Source organism: Colletotrichum aenigma, assembly GCF_013390185.1.
Source record: "Colletotrichum aenigma strain Cg56 chromosome Unknown KSG_Cg56_contig03, whole genome shotgun sequence".
Lineage (NCBI taxonomy): Eukaryota > Fungi > Ascomycota > Sordariomycetes > Glomerellales > Glomerellaceae > Colletotrichum > Colletotrichum aenigma.
Window position 1 is genome coordinate 4,119,300 of NW_023500909.1, and position 23,130 is coordinate 4,142,429.

At 57.7% G+C, this 23,130-nt stretch overlaps 5 protein-coding genes across 5 annotated transcripts; 3 read left to right on the plus strand and 2 right to left on the minus strand.

Moving 5' to 3' along the window:
* Positions 1-185: 185 nt before the first annotated feature.
* On the plus strand, positions 186-2,507 carry AFG2 (ATPase family gene 2 protein; the record flags this gene model as incomplete). Its single annotated transcript, XM_037320321.1, has 2 exons — positions 186-624; positions 676-2,507. 2 exons carry the CDS (start codon positions 186-188, stop codon positions 2,505-2,507), a joined length of 2,271 nt encoding a protein of 756 aa, XP_037180804.1.
* A 1,509-nt stretch (positions 2,508-4,016) lies between these two features.
* ERG1 (Squalene monooxygenase) lies at positions 4,017-5,507 on the plus strand (the record flags this gene model as incomplete). The annotated part of the gene is made up of 1 exon (XM_037320322.1): positions 4,017-5,507. One exon carries the CDS (start codon positions 4,017-4,019, stop codon positions 5,505-5,507), a length of 1,491 nt encoding a protein of 496 aa, XP_037180805.1.
* A 720-nt stretch (positions 5,508-6,227) lies between these two features.
* Positions 6,228-7,549, minus strand: ALG5 (Dolichyl-phosphate beta-glucosyltransferase; the record flags this gene model as incomplete). Its single annotated transcript, XM_037320323.1, has 3 exons — positions 6,228-6,629; positions 6,680-7,399; positions 7,472-7,549. 3 exons carry the CDS (start codon positions 7,547-7,549, stop codon positions 6,228-6,230), a joined length of 1,200 nt encoding a protein of 399 aa, XP_037181844.1.
* Positions 7,550-10,781: 3,232 nt separating this feature from the next.
* On the minus strand, positions 10,782-12,197 carry CGCA056_v005069 (uncharacterized protein; the record flags this gene model as incomplete). Its single annotated transcript, XM_037320324.1, has 2 exons — positions 10,782-11,656; positions 11,705-12,197. 2 exons carry the CDS (start codon positions 12,195-12,197, stop codon positions 10,782-10,784), a joined length of 1,368 nt encoding a protein of 455 aa, XP_037181845.1.
* An 8,020-nt stretch (positions 12,198-20,217) lies between these two features.
* CGCA056_v005070 (Uncharacterized protein) lies at positions 20,218-23,054 on the plus strand (the record flags this gene model as incomplete). The annotated part of the gene is made up of 4 exons (XM_037320325.1): positions 20,218-20,334; positions 20,433-20,686; positions 20,745-22,117; positions 22,168-23,054. The coding sequence occupies 4 exons, from the start codon at positions 20,218-20,220 to the stop codon at positions 23,052-23,054; spliced, it is 2,631 nt and encodes an 876-aa protein (XP_037180858.1).
* Positions 23,055-23,130: the final 76 nt, after the last annotated feature.

Sequence of the window (23,130 nt, forward strand, 5' to 3'; positions counted from 1 at the left end):
ACGACGACGATAACGACAGTGCTAGTGAGTATAAATAGCAATATCACGGAGGGCTCAACGTATGTAAAAGCCTAGAGAATCTCAGTTGCATCTGCCCGACCAGCCCCACTTGCCCATTCTCACTCACTTCACTCATGAACGCTCCGTTCTAACACTCTACAGAACAACGGGCGACGACCAGAAAGATGGCCCCCAAATCGATCGAGGGCAAGGTGCGCCCTCTCGCCCCTTTCGACAAGACGCTCGAAAAGACAACGCTGAAGGGCGCATCGCGCATATACGTCAACCGGGACTCACTCATCCAACTGACGGGAAGCGTCGACAACGGGCGAAGATGTATAGTCACTAGAGTGGGCGAGGATAAGACGACGACTGTACGCCAGGCCGCCCTCTGGACCCTGTCGGACAAGAACATCAGTCCCAACATCATCCTCATGAGCGAGGCCTACCGCGAGGCCTGCGGGTTCGAGCTCGGCGATCAGCTGACGATCACGATGCATGAGAAGACCGCCGTCCCTGACGCGGAGTCTGTAGTTATTCTGCCCGTAACAACAACGGACAGGGAAGTGAACGATATCAAGACGTTGGAGGGGGCGTGGATTGGAGTGATCAGGTTCTACTTGAGTACGCCCCCCTCCCCTTCGCCGCACTAAAGAAGCGATGCTGACCATCCAGTACGTGCTGAGCAAGTGTTCCCCGGCATGAAGTTCGAGTGCGTGGCGCCGGGAGCCAAGCAGGTTTTCAAGGTGGTATCCGTCGACGGCCAGACGGACAACGTTGCCAAATTCGTCACATCGACAGCGCCTAGTATCATCTACAGTGAAGAGGAGGCGCCAGTCGAAGAGGTCAAGGAAGTCACAAAGCTCGACGTCAGGGGAATCCCCGGCCTCCACGCGGAAGAAAAGAAGCTGAGAGGGTTCCTGCACGGCTTCAACGGCAAGTTCTTCTATCATGGCCAACACAAGTCTTGCGGCATCGTTATCCACGGCGGGCGAGGCACTGGCAAGTCGTACATTCTCAACCGCATCGCGGCCACCGGGTGGGGCAGGGTGTTCAAAATTGAGGAGAATGACAAGTCCTCAGCCGTGGAAGAGGTGTTTAAGCAGGCGCGGTCCCAGCAGCCCAGCATCATACTCATTGACGGCCTTCAGTCGTTGATCGGCAAGGACAGGGCCAACTCGAGCGCCATCATTCACAGGTTGGGCCAGCAGCTCGACCAGCTGGCCGAAGAAGCCCTGCAGAGCCGCGCCCTACCCAAGGTCGTCGTCGTGGCCACTTGCCTGGACTACATGACGGACGTGCCCCCTGAGCTGCAGAAGCGCACAAGGTTCGGGCTGAGCATCCCTCTTTCAATCCCCAACGCCGAGGGCCGGCTGGAGATTCTCGAAGCACTCGACATTCCCGTTCAGCCGGCGATCAAGGACTTGATGCTCAGCAGACTCTCACAGCAGACGCACGCCTACAATGCCGATGATCTCGTTGGGCTCATTGACAACGCAAAGATCGCATCGAGACAGCGACTCGACCCCGACGGCAACGGCTTCGACGAGGAGACGATGCAGGAGCAGCAGCTCACGAGGGAGGACATGGAGCAGGCACTGCGCAGCTCCAAGCCGACAGCCATGCACGACGTGAACCTTAAGCCGCCGACGATCCACTGGCAGGACGTGGGAGGCCAGGAGAGCCTCAAGGTGGCCCTGCAAAGAATGATTAAACTCACGACCACAAGCAATCCGTCTGTCCAAAAACTGATCCTGACCCCGCCCAAGGGCCTGCTCCTCTACGGCCCGCCCGGCTGCTCAAAGACGCTGTCAGCGCAAGCCATGGCCACCGAGTCCGGTTTCAACTTTTTTGCCGTCAAGGGCGCCGAGCTCCTCAACATGTACGTGGGCGAGTCGGAGCGTGCCGTGCGACAGCTCTTTGAACGCGCGCGGGCGGCCAGCCCGAGCATCATCTTCTTTGACGAGATCGACTCCATCGGCGGACAGCGCACCGGCAGCGGCGCCAAGAGCCAGGGCTCCGTCAACATGCTCACGACGCTGCTCACCGAGATGGACGGGTTTGAGGCCCTCTCGGGCGTGCTCATCCTGGCGGCCACCAACAGGCCGGAGCAGATGGACCCCGCGCTGCTGCGCCCCGGGCGTTTCGACCGCATCGTGTACGTCGGCCCGCCGGACGACGCCGGTCGCGAGGCCGTCTTCAAGCTGTACCTCCGCAAGCTGCCGACCGCGGCGGACGTGGACCTGGCCGAGCTGTCGCGACTGTCCGAGGGCTTTTCCGGCGCCGAGATTAAGCAGATTGTCAACGTCGCGACGGAGCCGGCGGTGGAGAAGGCGTTGGCACTGGCGACGGACGGGAACGGAGAAGGCGCCGAGAAGAAGATAGAGGTTTGTATGGAGGACCTGGTGGCCGCGATCAAGGCGTCCCCCAAGGCAATTACACCGCAGATGCTGGAGGGCTACGATAAGTGGTCCAAGCAGTTTCTCAGACACCAGAACCAGAAATAGAAGTATAAGTTGCCCCGTGCCAAGTCCCCAAGTCTCCGTTGTAATTCTTGCGAGGTGAAACCTATTCCCAGTTAACAGCCACGAGGCCAACTTTGAGAAGTGTCCGTACAAGACATTTGGAGGCATCATGCTTATACGCATCCCGATCATGGCGGAGCTGAAGCACTTGGCAGAATGTCAACCCGCGCACGGATGGGGCAGTGAAAGTGTACATGCAGCAGATGAATGAAGGGCTCAAGATGCAGACCGTACATTGCATTCGCTTGCATCTGCGTGGTCTACTTGCTGCGTATCCTGTTCGTGGTCTGATGTTGACAAGCCTGCATTCACATGCTGAAAAGAGCGAAATGAAGGTGGTGCAACGTTTGAACTGACCAACGTTGAGTCGTGATTGGCTTCTGACCACAAAAGTGGCGCTGGGGCGCCTCCGCGTTCGTCTCCCACCCACCAACTACTGGACCGATCTTGGTTATCTGGTGACTGCTCCAACGACGAGCAGTCTGATTCAGGCACTGCTTACTGGTTGGCCAGCTTGGAGCCAGGGGCGTCACCTCATTCAGGTGCTGCTTGACTCTCGTCGCCCAGAGCCCTGCTTCGCTTTCCGGAAACGGCTTCCAAGCGCAGCGCAGATCTGGGGCACCAGCAAACGTCGCCCGTCAAACAAGCAAGACAAGCTACCGAAAAGGCACGGCCAGGGGAGCGTGCCTGATGGTTGGGCCGAGCAAGAATCCAACGCGTATGACGGTCGTTCGACACGTGAAGGAGGCGGTGTGTGGGCACTAATTGGACGCCTACAATTGGCTCATGGCTGACGGCGGGAGCCGCTATGGCACGACTTGTCGTTGAGATCGCCTCTTGTAATTTTTCTGGATCCTCTGTAAGCTTCGCTGCAGCACCAGACCATCGTGTGCCTGTGCTGCTGCGAGGGCTGGCTGTCAAGACGACTGTCAAGAGCTGAAAATGTAGTGGTCCCCGTACCTCTGTTGCAGGATCCCGCCGTTCGGTAAAAAGAGACAACCGTTGCGGCGTTGAACCCGGCAGGTCACTCTCAATCACTTGGCGGGCTAGCAAGCAACTACCACCCCAGCTAGGTTCATGGTGCAGGGGCCCCAGGAGCCTGAAATTGTCCACTCATCACGCTTCTTTTTTTCTTTCTGATCTGCCATCCATCGTTCGAGGCCGAACGACAATTCCAACCGGCGGCCACTTTCAAATCTCCCCGTGAACGCTCGATCTTCATAAGAACCGGCGGTGGCGGCTCCTTCTTCAACCGCCTCCCCTCTTCTCCTCCTCGCTCGCCCACGGTCAAAACTCACCCCAACCGATTTGAGCGCATTCCCAACGCAGCAGCTCGGCCCCGACGTCCAACTACTTGGACCCCTATCAAAGCGTCATCCAAACCGCAGGAGCCCACTTCCTCTCCCGACGATAAACACACGACCTCCCCACCCTCTCCTTTGCTTCACCAGCAACACCACAGACCCAAACACACCTCTGCAGCCGACCGAAATGATTGAGAGTCCGACAGCAGCTGCCGAAGCTCGCGCCGAGCGGCGCAGCAAGTACCACGAGGCCGACGTCGTCGTCGTCGGTGCCGGCGTCTTTGGCTGCGGTATCGCCTATGCCCTCGCCCAGCAAGGAAGAAGCGTCCTGCTCCTCGAGAGATGGATGCAGGAGCCCGACCGCATCGTCGGTGAGCTGATGCAGCCCGGCGGAATCGTCGCCCTGCGTCAGCTCGGTCTGGCGGACTGCCTCGAGGGCATCGATGCCATCCCCTGCTACGGTTACAAGGTCAGCTACCACGGCCAGGGCGTCGACATCCCCTACCCCTCCTTGGACGAGAGCGGCCGCATTGTCAGCGCCGGCGCCAATGACGCCAGCGCGAAGCAGAAGGAGGGCAGGAGTTTCCACCACGGCCGCTTCATCATGAACCTCCGCAAGGCCTGCATGAAGCAGGAGAACATCACCATTGTCGAGACCGAGGTCACCTCCACGATCCGCGGCGATGACCAGGACACCGTGCTCGGTGTGAGATCAAAGACGAAGGACAAGGCAACGGGCAAGACGAAGGACGATTACTTCTTCGGCCAGTTGACCATCATCGCCGACGGCTACGCCTCCAAGTTCCGCAAGGAGTACCTCCCCCAGGCTCCCGTGGTCAAGTCCAAGTTCTATGCCCTGGAGCTCATCGACGCCCCCATGCCTTCGCCCGGCTACGGCCACGTTGTTATTGGCAACGCCTTCCCCATCCTCCTGTACCAGATCGGCACACACGAGACCCGCGCCCTCATTGACGTGCCTGCCAACATCCCCGAGGCGTCTCCAGCCGCCGGCGGTGTCCGCGGCTACATCAAGAACTGCGTCATGCCCACACTCCCGCCACAGATGCGTCCCTGCTTCGAGGCCGCCCTCGCCGACGGCAAGATTCCCCGCTCCATGCCCAACTCATATCTCCCTCCCTCGCGCCAGACGGCCAAGGGCATGCTTCTCCTTGGAGACGCCATGAACATGCGCCACCCCTTGACGGGCGGCGGCATGACCGTCGCCTTCAACGACTGCGTCATCCTTTCGGATCTGCTGCAGCCCTCCAAGGTGCCCAACCTGGCCGATCAAAAGGCCCTGGAGGGCGTCCTGAAGGAGTTCCACTGGCGCCGCAAGAGCCTGACCTCCATCATCAACGTCTTGGCCATGGCCCTCTACGCCCTCTTCGCCGCCAACGACCGCCAGCTGCGTGCCTTGCAATTGGGCTGCTTCGACTACTTCCGTCGCGGCTACGCCTCCGAGCCCATGGCACTCATGGGCGGCATCATGCACCAGCCTACACGCCTGGCGTATCACTTCTTCAGCGTCGCCTTCCTCGCCATCTGGCTGAACGCTTTTGAGGTCATGAGCGGCGCGCTCGGCTTCCTCAAGCTGCCGCTGGCGATGATTGACGGCATCCTCATCCTCTGGAGGGCGAGCGTCGTCTTTTTGCCCGTCATGTGGCGCGAATTGAACTAGAGCATGCTGACGGCATACATGAGGACATGTTTTGAGACATGAGCAAGCGGACGAGTGATGAATTGAAGAAGACTAAAGAGAGATTTATTCCCCCGATCTTCTATGAGGAGGATTTCGGCTGTACATATAATGCAACGCGCGGGCGGCAACACATATTTGGATCATTGGATCAACGGGGCGGTACAGGAGTATCAGGCCACACAATAATATTAATTCGTTCAAATGACTTGAGGCCACCATGCGTGATTGACCGTTCGCAGCTTGTACAAAGGCCACCTGATGGCTCAGACGTGTACACACCCATCAAGGTGTTCTGCTGCATGTGTCGGCTACGAATTTGGCATTTATTCGGAATACCTGCCACGGGTAAGCATCCCTAGTAGCAGTGCCATCTGTAATGACGAACAGTAGCATGTGCCTGTCTGGTGGTGATGAGATGTTCTGGGTTCTCCAGAGCTTTCTGTACATCCCGCGTCCCATTTGACATTAGGAGTAGGACGACGTACATCTCTCTCACCCTTATCCTCACTCACTGCGACAATGATCACCATTTCATGCTCTCAAATGGGGCCTTTCGCCCTCTCTATCTGGCCATGCAGCTACTCATGCCTGCATCTAATGTACCTGCCTACACTTATTTTTATTTGGAGGCAAACATGCCCCATCCTGACTCCTCGATGCAAGATGAACAATGAAAAGTACCAAAACACGTCTCTCTCTCTACGTCAACCTCCGACGATAGACTCCCATCATCCAGCTACCTCGAAGCACAGCCAGGCCAATAGCCATCTTGATGCTGTCCGAGATGACGCTGAGCTTGCTTCCGGGGACCTCGTGCCAGTCGACGGGCACCTCGGCGACGTGGATGCCGGGGCTGGTGCCAATAACACTGCCGTCTTCTCCGATGACGGGGGCCGGGGGCGCGGACTCGGCGAGCAGGAGCATCTCAATGTCGAAGATCCAGCCCTCGGTGTGCATGTAAGGTACGATGTGGGGGAGCGCGGCGCGGGTGAAAAGCTTGAAGCCGCACTGGGTGTCGCGGAGGCGCGAAGTGGCGGGCGGGGTGAGGATCATCAGGACCAGGTGGAAGGAGCGCATCAGGAAGTTGCGGAGGGCAGAACGCTAATAGTCTGGTTAGTACATAGACAACAGACGGGCACGAGGGAGCTCACCTTCACAACAGCCTCGCTGCCGACAAGATGGGCGCGGCTGCCGATAGCAACGCCGCGGTGCGAACCGTCGACGACCTCCTCGCAGCCCTGGATCAGACGGCCGAGGTCGCTGAACTTTGTGGCGCCGTCGGCGTCGGCGAAGAGGACGTACTCGCCGCGGGCGTGACGGAAGCCGTGGGTGACGGCGCCGCCCTTGCCGCGGTTGCGCTCGAGCTTGATGACGCGCAAGACATCGTGCAAGCCGTTCTTGTGCGCGAACTTGAGACAAACGTCCACGGTGCTGTCCCTGCTTCCGTCGTCGACGATGATGATCTCGTAGCCGGAGAGGGCCTCGGATGGGGCGTTCTTGGTGCGGCGGCGCGAGGTGGTCGGGCTGAGGATGGGCTTGGTGTCGAAGGAGGGGCGGCCAAAGTGGGCGTCCAGGTAGGCGACGGCCTCCTCGAGGGTGGGCAGGATGCGGGCCGCCTCGTTGTAGGCCGGGAGGACGACGGTGACGCGCACGTCGGCGGGCTCGATGGTCGCGCCGGAGTCGGGGACGTCGCGGGGGTCGGTCAGGTGGGCATTGGTCTCGGAGACGCGGCGCTCGGCGAACCAGCGGTCGAACCAGCAGGGCGCGGTGGTTGCGACGGGCTTGCCGGAGGTGGAGGAGGTCAGGTAAGTCCTCTCGGAGGGGAGGACGACGCGGGGCTTTGGTGCGACGAGGTGTAGGGTGATGAAGATCTGTTTTGGGTCAATTGGTACCGTTGAGAAGTGTTTAAGGTGTTTTGGGACTGCTCCCATGGATTGACTTACCGTGAGGAGGCCAAAGGCGCTCAGGACGAGCAATGCGACGCCAAGAGTCGGCCACGATGCTTGGGTTATGTGATCCATAGCTCCGTCGCGGGTGTGACCGTGGGCTGGAATCGCCCTGTCGATCACTGTGTAGTGGGTGAGAAAAAAAAGAGAGAAACAATGAAAACACGTTGGCTGTTCGCCTGAAAGGAACCTGGAAGGAAGAAGAAAATAAAAAAAGGTGCTGCGACTGCCGCAGCTGCAGCTCAGATGGGAGGTTAACAATGAGATGAACGCGTTGCTCAGTGCTTCAGCACACCTGTTCTGGGATACGTAATGCGGAACGGCCCAGCTCAATGCCCTGCAGCACAGCTCGTAGAAGCCCCCCTTTTGTGGCTTGACGAGGCTGGCCAATTGGGGTAAGCGGAATGCTGTGGAGGGGTAGGTCCCCTGTGGGACACTGGAACTGTCCTTCTATTTTCGGGACGTGGGGGATGGAGCCTTGCATTAGTGCACTGGCCTGCCGAATTTCAGATGGGCAACTGCCCTGCGGTTTACTGCGTTGCGAGCGACTTTGCTAGAATCGCATGTCTGAGGTCTTTTGAGGTGTTCTTCAGCACCTGGATGCGACCCAGCTTATTCATGCAGCCCATTACTTCGCTCGACTACATATCCCCAAACTTGAAGATATCTATCCAAATTTATACCTCTACCAGAGTGACCAGCTCAATAGGACAACACCAGGAGAAGACCATCAGAACACTGAAGAAGCCTCTTGTCAAGCCCCCACACACCCAGCAGCATATCTCAGCTTCTGAATGCGATCGTCCCGGATCAACAAGGTTGCATGGAGTTGACGCGTGAGCCGAGCCACCCTCCCACGCTCTATGCTACCCGCTTCCAGACACAAAGATACCGAGTTGCGGTCCAAACCATCCCACATTCCAGCAACCGACCCCGGCGTGGTTCAGTGCCCCGCGATGCTACCCGGAGGCGACGACAAATTCCAGGGCTGCGCAATCGCCAGCCTATTTTGGACTGCCTGGCCCTTCCCCTTTGGTTCACCATCCCACGTTTGTTACGGTTCCTTGGGACGGCATTGCGAGTCCCGGGTCCAGTACCCAGGCCAATAAGTGACCACAGTCGAAACGATGACACTGCAGGAGCAGGAAACAGTCTTGATATCGCAGCGTGTGCCTACCCAGGGTTCAATCGGTCCCATACGCGGCGCATAAGCTAATAACGCAATCCGCTGCTCCCGTCCCCAAACCTACACCAAGCCCAAGCATATCACAATCGATTCACGGCGCCAATTTACACGAGACTGCCATGCTGACGAAAGTCACCAACACAACACAATGTGCCGTCCTGATCCAGCCAGAACGTGGCCCGTCTCTCACTATCGAACCTGGTCCAATTGCAGCCGGCTTCCGAAGCCACCAGAGGGACGTCCAAGCCCAAAGGATGTTTTCTCTCAGCCCTGATAAACGCACGAGCTTTTCCTTCTTTCCGTCTTCAAGCCACCAAACAATCCTTATTGCGTATCTGGTGGAAATTGCTGCGCAAGCCATCTGTCCCTTCCCCAGAAAGAGGCTTCCAAGTCTAGCCAAGAGAATGACCAGATTATCGACGGTCCAGAACGATGTTTCCCTCGGGCCTCTCACCAACGGCATGGCTACTCGACTGCAGACGGAACGCCGAGCACTGCCAGCGTCCAGCGGGAGCCCATCATCTCAATATAACCTCCGAGAAGCTGCAGAAGACCGGCCCCGGGACCAATGAGATGGGCGCAATCAGGTGAACCGCAGCAGATAGGGAATGCAGAGACACAGAGATTGGGCGCGCGCCAGGTGGTACTGCATATGCCACGCGCTGCACAATCCTCCGCCACCACCCAATATTCGAATGGCCCTGCATGCATGCTCGGTCAATACTGCTTACTGACAAGACTAGCACGGAACACAAAGAAAACGACGCCCAGAGGAATATCTCTTACAATGACAGCAGCAAACCGAACGAGGAAGGCGGAGGTCGCCGAACCAGGACGATATTGCACGTCTACCTGAGAAGAGGCACGGGCGAGATGTGTTCGTCAGCCACGTCTGAATACTCGCCCCGACTCGATTCGTCCTAGGCTTCATGCAGGCTCTCGATAAGAGCTGAGCTGTCCGCCGCCCACACCGCACCCCCCCAAAAACGGCCCGCTTCAATGGTTTCCTTTGGTCCACGCTGGCCTGCCCAGATCTTGGCCCGCTGAAGACGAGGGAAAAGACTCAAGATCCAGGCTTCTTGATCCCTGACGATCCCAACCTCTTTCAGACCAGGACACGACCGCGGGGCCCGGACAGTCTAAATGTCGACATTTTTGACAAGCGCGGCCGGCAACCCGATAGTTATGAAGATCGCAATGCACCTACCGGCGCGAAACGAAGAGGGGGGGAGGCCACCCCCGTTCCCTGGGTGCCGCCGGAACTAATTATAAGCTCGTCGTCTGTTCACACAAAACACCAACTAATAGGGCGGGGGACTAAAGCAAGACAAATGCCCTGTAAAGCAGACTTTCCCGTGTGGCGCCAGGGGGGGGACCACCTAAAGATATCGTATTTCGGCATCCGTGAGTCTAAAACTCGACTGGCGTATTGTATGTGCGTGCCTGAGACCTCCTGTTCCTTCGGAGAGAGTGAGGGGGCATCAGCCGTCCTCCCGAGTATTGTCTTACACCTTGTCTCGCATATCACACCGCCGAGAAAGCAGTGAGACTCGTACCATGCGATGTGCCAGGAAATACGTCACTGGAGCAAGAAACAAGCGCTGGGGAAGCATGACGTTTTGTGTGAATATGGTTTTTTTTTGCTTCTTTTCGGTCAGTTTACCGTCTGAACATGTAGCGTGTAAATGAGACACGTCAACATCAGACCACACATAGCTAAAATAGAGGTAGGTAGGTAGGTTACAAGCCCATTCCAAGGATATTCCTCCGTGTGGCCTCCTCCTCCTCCTCCATCTGACACAGTAAAGTGAAGTTAATGAAATAGGTTTGTCTATAAGTTTCCCAGTCGGTATGAGAGAAATCTGCCATCAATCGTTATGTGAAATAAGAGAATCCTAGAGCCTCGATCCTGAAGAAATGTCCAGTCCTGTTGTAGGTGTTGCTGAAGTCCAGCGCCAGCAACTGCGATTTGAATCGTGATAAAATGTTGTTGTCCGTGTTTTTCTTTCTTTTCCCGTCCCAAGTGTTGCATGGTGTGTGGTCTGGCGGGATGTGCCAGATTGATGTAAAACATTACTCTTAAATAACGCCGTCTCGAACAACAATGAAGAAGCAGGGGGCTTAAACCGCAACGGGCGAGCTCTTTGTTGACCAGCGGTTCTTCTTGGTCAGCTTCGAGCCGGGCTGCTTGGACAGCCGCCTACCCGACTTTGGCGCGGAGACGACCTCGGCCGGGGCGGCTGTCACCATCTCGACGGCGATGGCCTTGTTGATGGCGTCGTTGGAGACGTAGGGAGGCGTCGCCTGGCGGGATTCCTCGTACGGGACGCTGGGGATGCTGCCGTGCGGCGGCTGCTCGGTGTGCGAGTCGATCGTCTCCAGCTCGGTGAAGCGAGTGACCTTTGACTTTGACGCGTTTCGGCGGTCCTTTTGCTTCATGGCGGAGGGGGCGGCGGTCGTCGCGGGGGCGTAGGTATATGACGACGTCTCCTCTTCCTCCTCGACGGACTCGTAGACGGGCTCGGGGGTCACGCAGGCGGCGGGCGTGGTGGCTGCGGACGACCTGCCGGACATGGGCGCGGAGAAGGGCATGTTGCTGATGTTGAAGTTAAAGGAGGACAAGGATCCGTGGGTCGATGAGCGGGTGGACGCTGACGAAGACATGACCGGCTGAGCGGGAGGCTGAAACTGCATCGGCGGGAGAGAGGGCATAGCCGGGATGGCGTTGAAGCCTCTCATCGACGGCGGCGGCCGGGTCTTGTCGGTTGGCGAAGACTGGGGCTGGAGACCTTTGGGTGAAGTGTCGCCCTTATCTGACGCATCTGAAGCCCGACGGGAGCTGGGATGAAGGCGATGAGCGTGGATGGAGACGGCAGGGTTGCGAGGCCCTTCGGCGCCCGTGGGAAGAGGCGGCATGGACATGTGTTTTGACGGCTTCATCTCGAGGTCTTCCTGGGAGGAGGTCGACTGGCTGGAGCTGCCGACGGGGGATCCGGCTGACTCTGTCAGTAAAACATTTCATGGACTGCGCTCCCCGAACTCACCCTTGATCGATGTCGGGCTGTTGCGGCCGGACTCATATGACCGGTCCACCTCCTTGCCCTTGAGTGAGATACGGGCGGTGTCGGGGACGGAGTAGACGGAGGCGTTCTTGAGGGTTCGCTGCTCCCAAGGCATCGGGCCAGGCACGCCGCTGTAGCTGTAGGCTCTGGGCATGTTTCCTGCCGGGTTGGCGTGGGCGGAGGGATACGTGACGTGAGAGAGGCTGCTTCCAACACGAGGCAGGCTGGGTCCAGGCATCCTGTTGTTGGTCAAGCCGCTCATGGCCATTGCACTCCTCCTGCGGTTCTGCTCGGCGATTCTGGGTCGGTCTTCAGCCTTCCAGCTGGACGGCGCACCGGAAAGGGCGTCAACGGCGGCATGGGTGGGCACATGGCGGTACGGCTGCTTGGGGGGCTCCTTGGCCTTGTCGGCTTGCTTCTGGCTGTGCTCCTTGGCCTGCTGCCGCGACCTCTTGATGAGAGAGAAGACGGACATGTTGAGTTGTGTGAGACGGTATTATTCCAAGAATGATAACCTGTTGGCGAAAAAAGCAGACCCGGTAGGATGGATTTGAGGTGATAGTTAAGCAACGCTGGAGGCGCACAGTCGTACTCGAGGACGGGACGTCGTATAAGTCGGGCCCAGACAGACGGTTTTGGCTATGCTCAGGCGGTACAGGTGAAACTCGGATGGTAGCCGTACCACAGACACAGTCCCAGCTCCAAAAGCCCTCTCTTGGGATTCAAAAGATTTGTCGTCTTGGCGTCGGTCGTCCGTTCGCTCATCAGCCGTTGTTACGGCCGATGGTTCGTGCCTTTCTGGCAGGTGGACGGACTTGTCGTCGGTAGATTGAAGCGAGAGAACTGGAGAGTAGCCTACACGTGGGACAAGATGGGGAGGGACACAATCAATATAATTATTACAGCCTTAGGTAAGGCCTGGTGGATGGAGTGAATGGAATAACTAATAAGAGAGAAAGAGGGTCGATGGATGAGAGGGAGTTTGCCCAGAACAGAAGCTGGGTTCGGGAGCCCTGGTTCCTTTAAGGCGTGGCAGTGGGCATGGTGTGCCGGGTGTCTTTTGTCTTGGGATTGGACATGGGAGGAGTGGCATGGGCATGGGGGTGTAGTCGCAGTAGTGCAGGTCGAGCATAGGACAGGATGGGATGCCTTCGTTAGGTGCAGATGGGTGGTGCATGGAGGTCGACGTGCAGCTCGCTCGTTTTCTCTGCAGCTTCTGGCTCCCGACAGGGCCCCCAGGGTACATACTTTTCTTGGCGGACCGAACCAACCTGGAGGTCTAGGAGGAGCGCCCTTTCAAAGTACTCTCTGGAGTCCCTCTCATGGCGCCGCTGCCAGTCCCGTTCCTTGGGCTCGGAGGCAGCGTGTGATAGTGTCAAGCTGGTGCCGCTGGGCCGCCGTCATGACCGTGGTCCGCTCATCTGTCGATACCCCTGGATCGCACGGTCCGGCCTGGAAGCTGCCTTTGATGGAGACCGACGATGAAGAGGACGACGACGACTCGCAATGGGGCCGGCGCAGGTCGGTCGCGGCGCGAGTAAGATCCACGGGAGGCAGAGCCACTAGCTCATGGCTGGCGGACGGTACCGAAGGCGGGCGACGAAGAGAGACGGCACGACCAGGCGTCGATGGTTTTATCAGACTGAGAGAGTGGTGGTGATTGATGGAGAGTAACTACTGACTGATTGACGCCCCCGGATGGAATTCGCGGCCTCCGTCTCGAGCCCGCCCAGCAAATCACAGCTGCGTCGGCTCGACAAACGGCTTTCTCCCAGCTGTGCCTCTTCTGTTTGGGATGATCAGAGATCAAACGGGCCTCGTATTCAGAGCAGGTAGCGGTACCTGGCGGCAGGGATGCGCCGGCCACAGCTCGAGCCGTTATGGTCGCGGGTGCAAAAGAAAGCCTTTGGCCTAGATTCGATAGCGTCGGGGGGGAAGACAAGCCGCTAGCCAACGCCCAGGTACCCAGTACCAGATTAGGTCCAGTTCATATCATCACGGAGACTCGCGCGGGCCTCTTTTTCCTCAGGTCCACGCAGGATGAGGTCCGAACAGCTGCTGGCTTCTGGCTTCTTTTGGCTGCTGCTGCTGCTGATGCAGTTTGGCAAGGTTTGTTGGCGGGAAGCTGGGGGTCTTTGGGAAATCCTTTCCCTCAGGCCCAGTCCAGAACACAACAGAACGAACCCACTGGAGTACCTGACGGGGTGGAAGTGCAGGGTCAAGAGGGGGAGAGCCAGCCGCACAGGACAGGGGCCTTGAACCCAAACTGAAGCTAAAAAGTGTGCTGGGCTGGCTCGCTTCAGGGGAGTCAATCGCTGCTACTGGACGATGCCCGCCGATGATGATGAATTGGCGAATTGCTGATGGTGTGCCAATGCAATGTGCCCCTCCCCACCACTGAGAAAGGTAAACGGCGCTGAAAGGTCTCCTCTCCCGCAGTTTGTCGCCGCAGGCTAGGCTTGGTCGAGTAAAGACCAGCACATCAGCTTCTTCGTCTTGTCAAACGGGCTTTTTGTTTCCAAACCCAGCCGTGGCAACGGGCGGGGATCACGCTGCTGCCACTGTTTTACGCACTCGAAAATAGTCTCGCTGGCAGTGTGGTGCGCCACTCGGCATCTGGTCTCATTACATCAACCACGCGTCGCTCTTGTTTCACCAGGCCGAATATCGACGATGGCGATGCCAGTGGCCCGCTGAGCCCGTTGTTGACGTCTGGCTTCTTTTGTCCTCCAGGCTGGCTCGGTCAAAAGAGGTAAGCAAGGGTAAACGCTCAACGATAACGACGTCGTCTGGCGAGTCTCGGGGCCATGCCGGAGGATCAGGGAAACCCCCACCCCTCACAGGGCTCACAGGGCTCGCCAGAGACACACACTGCCAGCGGCGGCCGTTCCTTGCTTTTTCTCTGGCAGTCGACATCGTGGCAGATGTTTTGGCCGCGCAGGGAGCGAGGGAGGGTATCATGTATGTCAGATTGTGCCCCTGTTGGAAGCTTGCCAGTACAAGTGGATTCTGCAGTACAGTACCCGCCTGGTTGCAATGAGGTGTGGTCTGGTGGAGAGACCTTTGTTTGGTGGAGGTATCCGTAGACGAGAGGTTGATTGAGGTTGGGGGAGGGAGGTCGCGTCCGCGAAAACAAGGTTGACGGTCGGATGACGGGTAGCCATTTCCTGCCACGCTGCCGGGGCCAGGGCGGGTTTGGAATGGCAGGAATTATCGAATTGCAATCTTGCATCTCTCCATGTGATGGGAACCGGCTGCAGTTGTTATCTGTACTCACCCTCGAGTAAGCCTCTTGCAACTCTTCCATCTCCACTTACACACAATCGACATGAGCGTTGCACAGAGAACCCCTGTGTTGTCAGCTTCAACCCGCCGTGCCCCAGGCTAGGTAAGCTTATTACTTGTTAGACACTCCAGATGTCGTCTCGAATTGTCTCCTCAAGCAAGGCATAACCTTGCCGAGTGAGAATGACAGCCACTGTGCACACAGGTCAGCCCGGCTCGTGTCTGACAACAACCTTTCCATCGCGCTGAGGTCTGATTCCAGTGCCTGAACGCCGGTTCCTGGCGCCAAGCACGATGGTCCAAACTCTGGTCGCGCTCGATGCTGTCATCCGTATTGCAGGTCCAGACGCCCCCAACTCCCACCTCATCATACCCGACCGGGATGTGCCAATATTCTTCAGACTTCAATTTGCGCCCTTCATTTCGAAAGTCCGATTGCCCTATCTCGTGCAAGTCGACATGGGCATACGGCGAACTCGCTGCCGCCGGCTTGCACACCTACCTTTTAATCCCCGACCGCCTCAAAAAGCCCGTCTGCCTGCTCTCCTGTGCTTCGATGCACCGACTTGCATGTTGACCCAGTCTCCTGGACCCAAAACAGAACTGGACGGGGGGTTTCCTCCACGTGAATGGTGAAAAAGCAGCATAGCACAGGCGCTGGCCGAGTCGAATTGGGCAACTACCAGGTGGTATCTCAACCCCCGGCAACCTGGCCCTGGAAATATTGTTTTCGAAAGGCCCGGCTTCCTCTTCGAAGCCTCGAGCTGAGCAATAGTCCGCGTTGCTGTCATGGCGCCGTTTGAGTGGAATAACCTCACCGTGCAGCATACCGTTGCATCGCCGACGCCAGATCAGTCTTTGCTTTTTCTCTCTTATCTCTGAAGCCCCTGTGCCGGTGAGATGGCGTCTACCCACGACACCTCCTCGTGTGTGTCTGACGCCCCTGCCAGACGTTCAACGTCAAGGTTGTCGCCATTCAGCCTCGTCCTCTCGCGTTTCCGGCCATCGTGAGGCTGGGCATTGGCAGCGCTTGCCTGTGGCTTGCCTAAAGAGGCGCAAGATATCGTATAAACCACATGTATGTCTTGAATGGCTGCCACCACAAAGACTCCCAAAAGGCGGACGGCGAGACTAGGCCTGGGATGGAAGAGCTTGCCGTCATGCCGGGCGGGCTGGCGACACGCTGCCACGCACCAGCTGAACCAAAGTCTCAGGGAGCAGGAGGAGGGGGGGCGTGTCTCTTGATCGGCCAGTCCAATCCTAGACTGGACCGTCCCGATCAACGCATGGGTGGTGCTCTATCATTAACTACGCCATGATGCGACCCTGCCATTCGAACAATGTTCCGTCCCATCCCACCCTCACCATGCTTCGCGTACCCGTGGGATATCATGTATGTCGCGGCCGCCGCACGGCAGCAACGCACAAGTAAAACATGTCCATATGTCAATCGTGCCGCCCGTCCTTCTTATCCTCATGCATGCGGCAGAGAAATCAGACGAGATGCTTCTGCGACACAGACCGGCCGCATCACATCTTTCGGCCTGCCTGGTCTTGGGCGGGAAAACTGGGTAATATCGCAGTCTGACATGCATTATTGGCCACTCGCCAGACAACATGGGGCATGAATGGATGAGCGTCTCTCAAGCTGCTTGGCTGCCCTCTCAGGCACCGGAAAGCCACAGAGATAAGATGCTGAGTTGAGACGTCCCCATTGACCTTGATCTCATTCGCTCGCAGAGTGCCCTAGAAAACTTGATTGTTCTGCACCCTCGAGATTGTTGGGCTGAGGCGCCATCCGCGGACGTGCCAAGGACCCCTGTTTTCGCCCCAACTGGAATTTTCTCCGTCGCGGCGTCGCCAGCAGGTTCCGGCCCGCCCGGGTTCGCTAGGGGTTCGCTATCCCCTGCTTAGGGCCCCAATGATGCCCCTTGGCTCGGCGCCAGAGTGGGAATATTTCCTTGGTCAATCCGCATATGACCCTGTCGCGACGTGACGGTCAAATCTCACTGCTGGTGCGCCAATGCGTCTTTGAGATTGACGCAGAGATGAAAGACGGGCTGCTGTCGTCGGCAGGCGCAGGTAGAATCCTCATCGTCTTATCGCGTAGGCGGGATTGCAGGACTCTATTCTGGTGTCGCCGCCGCGGGCACTCGCATGACGGCAATTGGGCGTACGCCCGACGCCGTGATTCGAGAGGTGACAACGTCGGACAAGTAACCGGCGTGAAGCTCGCATATGCGCCGTGGCCAAGAGACGCCGCCGATCCGGGAGTATCGGAGTAGCTCAAATCGTGAAACTGCAGCTTGCCGTTCAAATAGCCCGAACCGTCCCAGTTCCCTTTGTCTCGTTGAGGTCACCGCGCCATTTCTGCACAGTTCATGACGACGACGGATGGGTGATCAGCTCAGCCACCGCGGCCCCGATAGCCGCTGAGAACGCACCCTTTTTTTCAGCCATCGCCATGCGCGTTTTGATGGACAAGGCTTGACGGCGATAGGAATGGTGGACCCCACTCGATTGCGTTCTCCCGTTGCTCTACACAAAGAAGCGCAAGTTTCGTCTCGTATCTGGCGCGGCTCCATCTGGCGACCGAGCATGCAGGCGAACAACTCGCAGCTCTAGGTCCACGGAAATAGCACCGGCGGTGGAAGAGATTCGGCCCGCGCTGACCATCATCGTCAGCACGATTGGGAAAGTCGTGCTCGAGCGACAGCAAACGTCCCAACTGCAGCTGCAGGTCTCCGGTGGACCGTCACATGCTTTGCTGGCATCTGTATCCGTATTTGACGATAAGGCACGGTTGCCAATCCGTGGGGGGGTCGATGCGTTTCCGTCAAGATGCGGGCAGACACAGGCAAACGCGCCTGCACCTGCTGTTGACCCTTTTGCATCGATTTCTCCAGGACATCGCCAGTGCGTGCGTCTGTTGACATGTCCATACAACTTCTGCGGGTTGTCTGGTGAACATGAAGGATTTGCTGCTTCTTTTGGGTGACCGGCGTAGCTGACGCACAGAGGTTTTCCGATCGATTCGGGCCATGCCACCTCGATTCGACTAATATTGGAAGAACCTTATCCTGAACAGAGTTCGACAGGCAAAAGAGAACGGATAGCTGTGTCATTGCTCCTGGGTCGTGCTTGGCGGTGAAAGCCGTGAAAGAACGGGAATTGGAAATGTGATATCGTGGAGATGGCAATCTGACAGCGCTGGATCCCTGCATGTTGAAATTTTGCGTTCCAGGCGAGGGGAGAGAGAGCCCTGCTTTTGCTGGCCCCAGCTGGGTGGCTCGAGCTCCCGTGATGATCTGCACGGAAGCAACCAAGCTGGAGCTGCTGATCCGTTTGGGAGCCATTTTGAGACGTGGGGCACGTCTGGCTCTGGAGTTCTCTTGCTGCAGCTGCCCGGGACTGCGCGCTTGTTTTCACGGATGAATGCTTTGGTTGCAGAGGAGACTGATGATCGCATTGAGAGCAGAGAAACCACTCAGCCACTCAAGACGAGGTGGCATGGTGGGATGGACCATTGCGATGTCTGACTACATAGTATCGACCACAGCTAGCCACTCGCCAGGAAACTCAACACCTCTTTGATGGTGCTTGCAAGTGGCCGTTTATGACTGATCCCTCAAAGTCAATGTCTGGAACAGTCTCACCCTGGAGCCCACATGCATTTGCAGACTTGACAGCGGGCCAACTTCAGATGGACATCAGCTCAAAAAAGCGAGGAATGCCGCCAGGAGCTAGTGGCAGGTAAACAGCCATCCCAGACAGCTGGAATCGCTCGGCGCTGATCAACAGCAGTATCAAGTGCGGGGAAGCTGACGGGAGCTGCGTTCGAACCTTGTGTTGCCAGGTTCTCCTCGGTCCCACAGAGATACCATGGATAGCTGGGCAGGGCAGAAATGAAGACCAGAGGCACCGGGCGTGCTGTGCTTCGCGGCCGAACTTAAGCTTAAGACGCGCCCAACAAAGTGACGGCTTTGGGCGGAATGGGAGAGCAAAGCCGGCCGGTTACGCGCGCCTGCAGGGTCCTCGACGTCTAACTCGATGGTTCCGTGCCTCGAACTCCTGGAGCCTGAAGTCGCACAAAAAGACGAGTAGCGAGCTCATCCCGGCACTTGATGCCTGATGCTTAGTCACCCACGTCGCCACCTGGCGGCAAAACCGCAGACGAGCGCCTACCGAAAAGAGGCAATTAGACGAGCAGCCGCAGGTTGACGCAAGCCTCCAAAGACCGGAACTGGCCCGTGCACCGGACGCCTGGTATCCACTTTAGTTAGGTACCTTAGTGCGGGTCACATACCGCTGGGCAGGAAACGGCACGAGGAGAGGAGACACTGGCCCGTGGGAGGGCAAGGTTCCAGTCCCGGTGCAGTGTCCGGTTGGGGGCAAAGTGTGGTGCGGGCAGCTGGCACTGGGCGACCGGCGCGAACTGCCAGGGAATCGTGCAGCGTTCGCCTCCTGCCCGCCGACCCTTGCGGCCCACCGCCCACCGCCGCCCACAGTGCCAGCGGACGGCGGACAGCGGGCAGCAGCGCAGCGTACATTCCGTCCCAGCCCAGCAAGCACACACTGCCTAGCACCCCGTCCCCGTCCCAGTCCCAGTCCCTCCCAGTCCAGTCCTCGCCTTTCCTGTCCGACCGACCGGATACAGCCTCAAAGTTCTCTCCATCTCATCATCAACCCCGTCCCACGCAACCCGACAAAAAATTGCGCCGCGTCGCCCCCGACGATCCGCTCCGGATTCTCGCATCGCCGGTCTTCATCTCGGACTCGCGCTGCCTGCCATTGCTGCTCCCGCCTCCGTTATCGCAGTCGCGTCAGCACCCATCCTTCGCTCACCCTACGTTGCCTTGCGTCGCTCAAGTCCCGGCGCCCGCCAATCGCGCGACCCGACCGCCCCCTCCCATTTTGATGGCTCCCTGATCACTTCGTCCCTACGTCACCCGGCACTTCACGTTGCCACAAACCATCGACTACCGCATCGACGACGACGACTTCCACTATCTTGAGTCTCGTGCCCGACCGATCTCTCGACTGCTGCGAGCCGCGCCCCATTCCAGGCGCGACCGACCGACGGTAAAGTGGCGCTCACCATCCTTAGCCAGACCGACGCTGAGCTGTCCCTTCAACAACACCTCGACCTCGCCCCCGATATCCTCAGCTACCCCCGTCTCAGCACCGAGGGGGGCACCGAACCATTGATGATGGCACAACCCGTGCCTCATCATGCGACGGACAAGAAACGCGTCAAGGTCTACGAGCTGCGCAACAATGACTGGTTCGACCGAGGCACCGGCTTCTGCACCGCTGCTTTTATGCAGGTACGTCATGTTGCGCGCCTTCTCGATCGTCACGCGTCGTCACGGTTGGGCTGCTTTTTGTCGTCGGATCAGATGCTAACCCGATCGCGTGCCACCAGACGGAAGATGGCCAACCTCGCGACCCCCGGGTCATTGTCGAATCGGAAGACCACCCCGACCGGCTGCTATTAGAGACCAAGATTTGCAAGGAAGACGGCTTCCAAAAACAGCAAGGCAAGCTGCACATTGATGCTTCGTCTGGCGCATATCGACTGACTGAAGAAACAGAGACCCTGATCGTCTGGACGGAACCCAGCAACGGCATCGACATGGCCCTGTCTTTCCAGGAGGCTGAAGGGTGTGCCTTAATTTGGTACGGAGTTGTCTCGCCTCTCAAGCGCGACCTTGTCGCTAATGATTGTCTCTTGTAGGAAATTCGTCAACAGCGTACAGCAGACCTTCCAGGGCGGGCTGGTCGCAGCGGATGACAGCCTCTCCGACGACCTCGCCATGGAGCTGCCGAGCACCATTAGTCTCCCTGCGGCAGAGATTGGAAACCTCCCAGAGATTGAGGCCAGCATGCGCATCATGAGCCAAACGGCCAGCGGGCGAGACGCCTTGGTCAAATGCCTAACGCCTCCGGGTGACTACATTGCCCGCCTGCTCCCTTTGGTCGAGATGGCCGAAGACCTCGAGAGCCTCCCCGACTTGCACCGGCTGTGCAACATTATGAAGAACATCATCCTGCTGAACGACACCGCCATCATCGAAGCGGCGGTATCGGACGCATTCGTCATCGGAGTGGTCGGCGCCCTCGAATACGACCCCGACTTCCCGAGCCACAAGGCGAATCACCGACACTGGCTGGGTAACCAGGGGCGATACAAGGAGGTGGTCCCTATCGAGGACGACAACATTCGCAAGAAAATCCACCAGACATATCGCCTTCAGTACCTGAAAGACGTCGTGCTCGCTCGCATCTTGGACGACCCTACGTTCTCCGTCCTGAATTCGTTGATCTTCTTTAACCAGGTCGACATCGTCCAGCACCTGCAGGGCAATTCCGGGTTCCTCAGCGAACTCTTCAGCATCTTCAAGCCGACCCAGCCGGACCAGAAGAAGCAGAAGGACGCCGTGCTCTTCATCCAGCAGTGCTGCGCCATCGCAAAAAATCTTCAGCCGCCGGCGCGCCAGACGCTATTCGCGAACTTCCTCCATCACGGACTCTTACAGGTCATCAACTTTGGCTTGCGTCACAACGACGTGGGCGTCCGCGTGGGTGCAACTGATGTTCTCGTGGCTCTGATCGACCACGATCCCCAGTTGATCCGCCACACAATCTACCGACAAATCACGGAACGCACAGTGCCACTTACCGATTCCCTCATCGATCTCCTTTTGGTGGAGTGCGACCTCGGTGTAAAGTCACAAATTTCAGACGCGGTGAAGGTTCTCCTCGACGTGGTACTGAGCCAACACCCCCCTCCACCAGAGCCTGTCATCGCCCCCAAGGCCAGTGCGGAATTCAACTCTCGGCGACACATTGACGTACAGCAAGATGTATATGTTAACACCTTCTACATCAACTCGGCGCCGCGTCTGTTCAAGCCACTCTTCGACTTGAAGGAGCGCAAGGACATGACCTTCCCGCTTCAGCAGGCCTCCATATTCACGTATTTGATTGAAATTTTGTGCTTCTTCATCAGGCAGCACGGACATCGCGCGAAGCAATTCATTCTCGAGCATGACGTGCTTCGTCGAGTGGCTCAGCTGCTGGCGTGCCCGGAGAAGTATCTGAAACTGGGTAAGCTCATTTGCAAGGATCACAAGGCCTCTGCTAACCACCACTCACAGTTGCCGTTCGCTTTTTCCGCACTTTGGCAAACTTGCAGGACTCCTTCTGGGACAAGCACATTATGGATCACGGGATCTTGCTGCCGCTCCTCGACCTGGTGTCCAAGTCGATGCCTCGTGACAACCTGCTCAGCTCAGCTTGCCTGGAGTTCTTTGTCTACATCAACGCACAGGATAACAAGAAGGACTACTGCAAGTTCTTGGTCCACAACTACCGAGAACGACTGGTCGCGCTCAGTTACGAGGACACCTTCAAGTCCATGGTCGCTAACTTCGACCAAACGCAAGGCTTCACTCTCGACCTCTACAACGAGTCGGAAGAGGACCACACAAAGAGGATGGGCAACCCTCACACAAGGCTGGCGGAACAGCTCCACGTGGACAGCGAGCAAGACGAGTACTTCAACACGTCTGACGACGAAGAGAACCCCGAGGCTCAGGCGTTCGATAAGATGAATGCGACAAATGGGTTTGACGGGTCGACGACTTCATCAAAACCACTGGTGGACTACCCCTCAGACGACGAGGCAGACGAGAACGCGGAAAATACGGACCCCGAGGTCTTGCCAACGTCGGGTGAAAAGCAAGAGGGAGCAGACGGCACTTCCGATACGAGTAGCGAGTCGTCGTCGGTGGCGCCACCAGAACGACTGTCGGAAAAGCGGCGTCGTGAAGAGGACGACGACGACGAGCTCGGCAAGATGATGCAGAACAAGCGGAGGAACAGCAGCTCCGCGGGCTCAAACGCTTCCATGACGTCGGGCATCGTCAGGAAGAAGAAGAGCTTCGCAGACCGGACAAATCCGGCAGCGCCAAAGAAAATTGCCATCAGCATATCACCATCCGTAAAAACGGGCGGTACGGCAAGGTCGGACGACGAATCGTAGGCGATCACGCCCGTTAACCATCTGCATGTTCGGCTATGATTGGTGATGACTGTTTCTATCTTGCTTTTATCCAAGG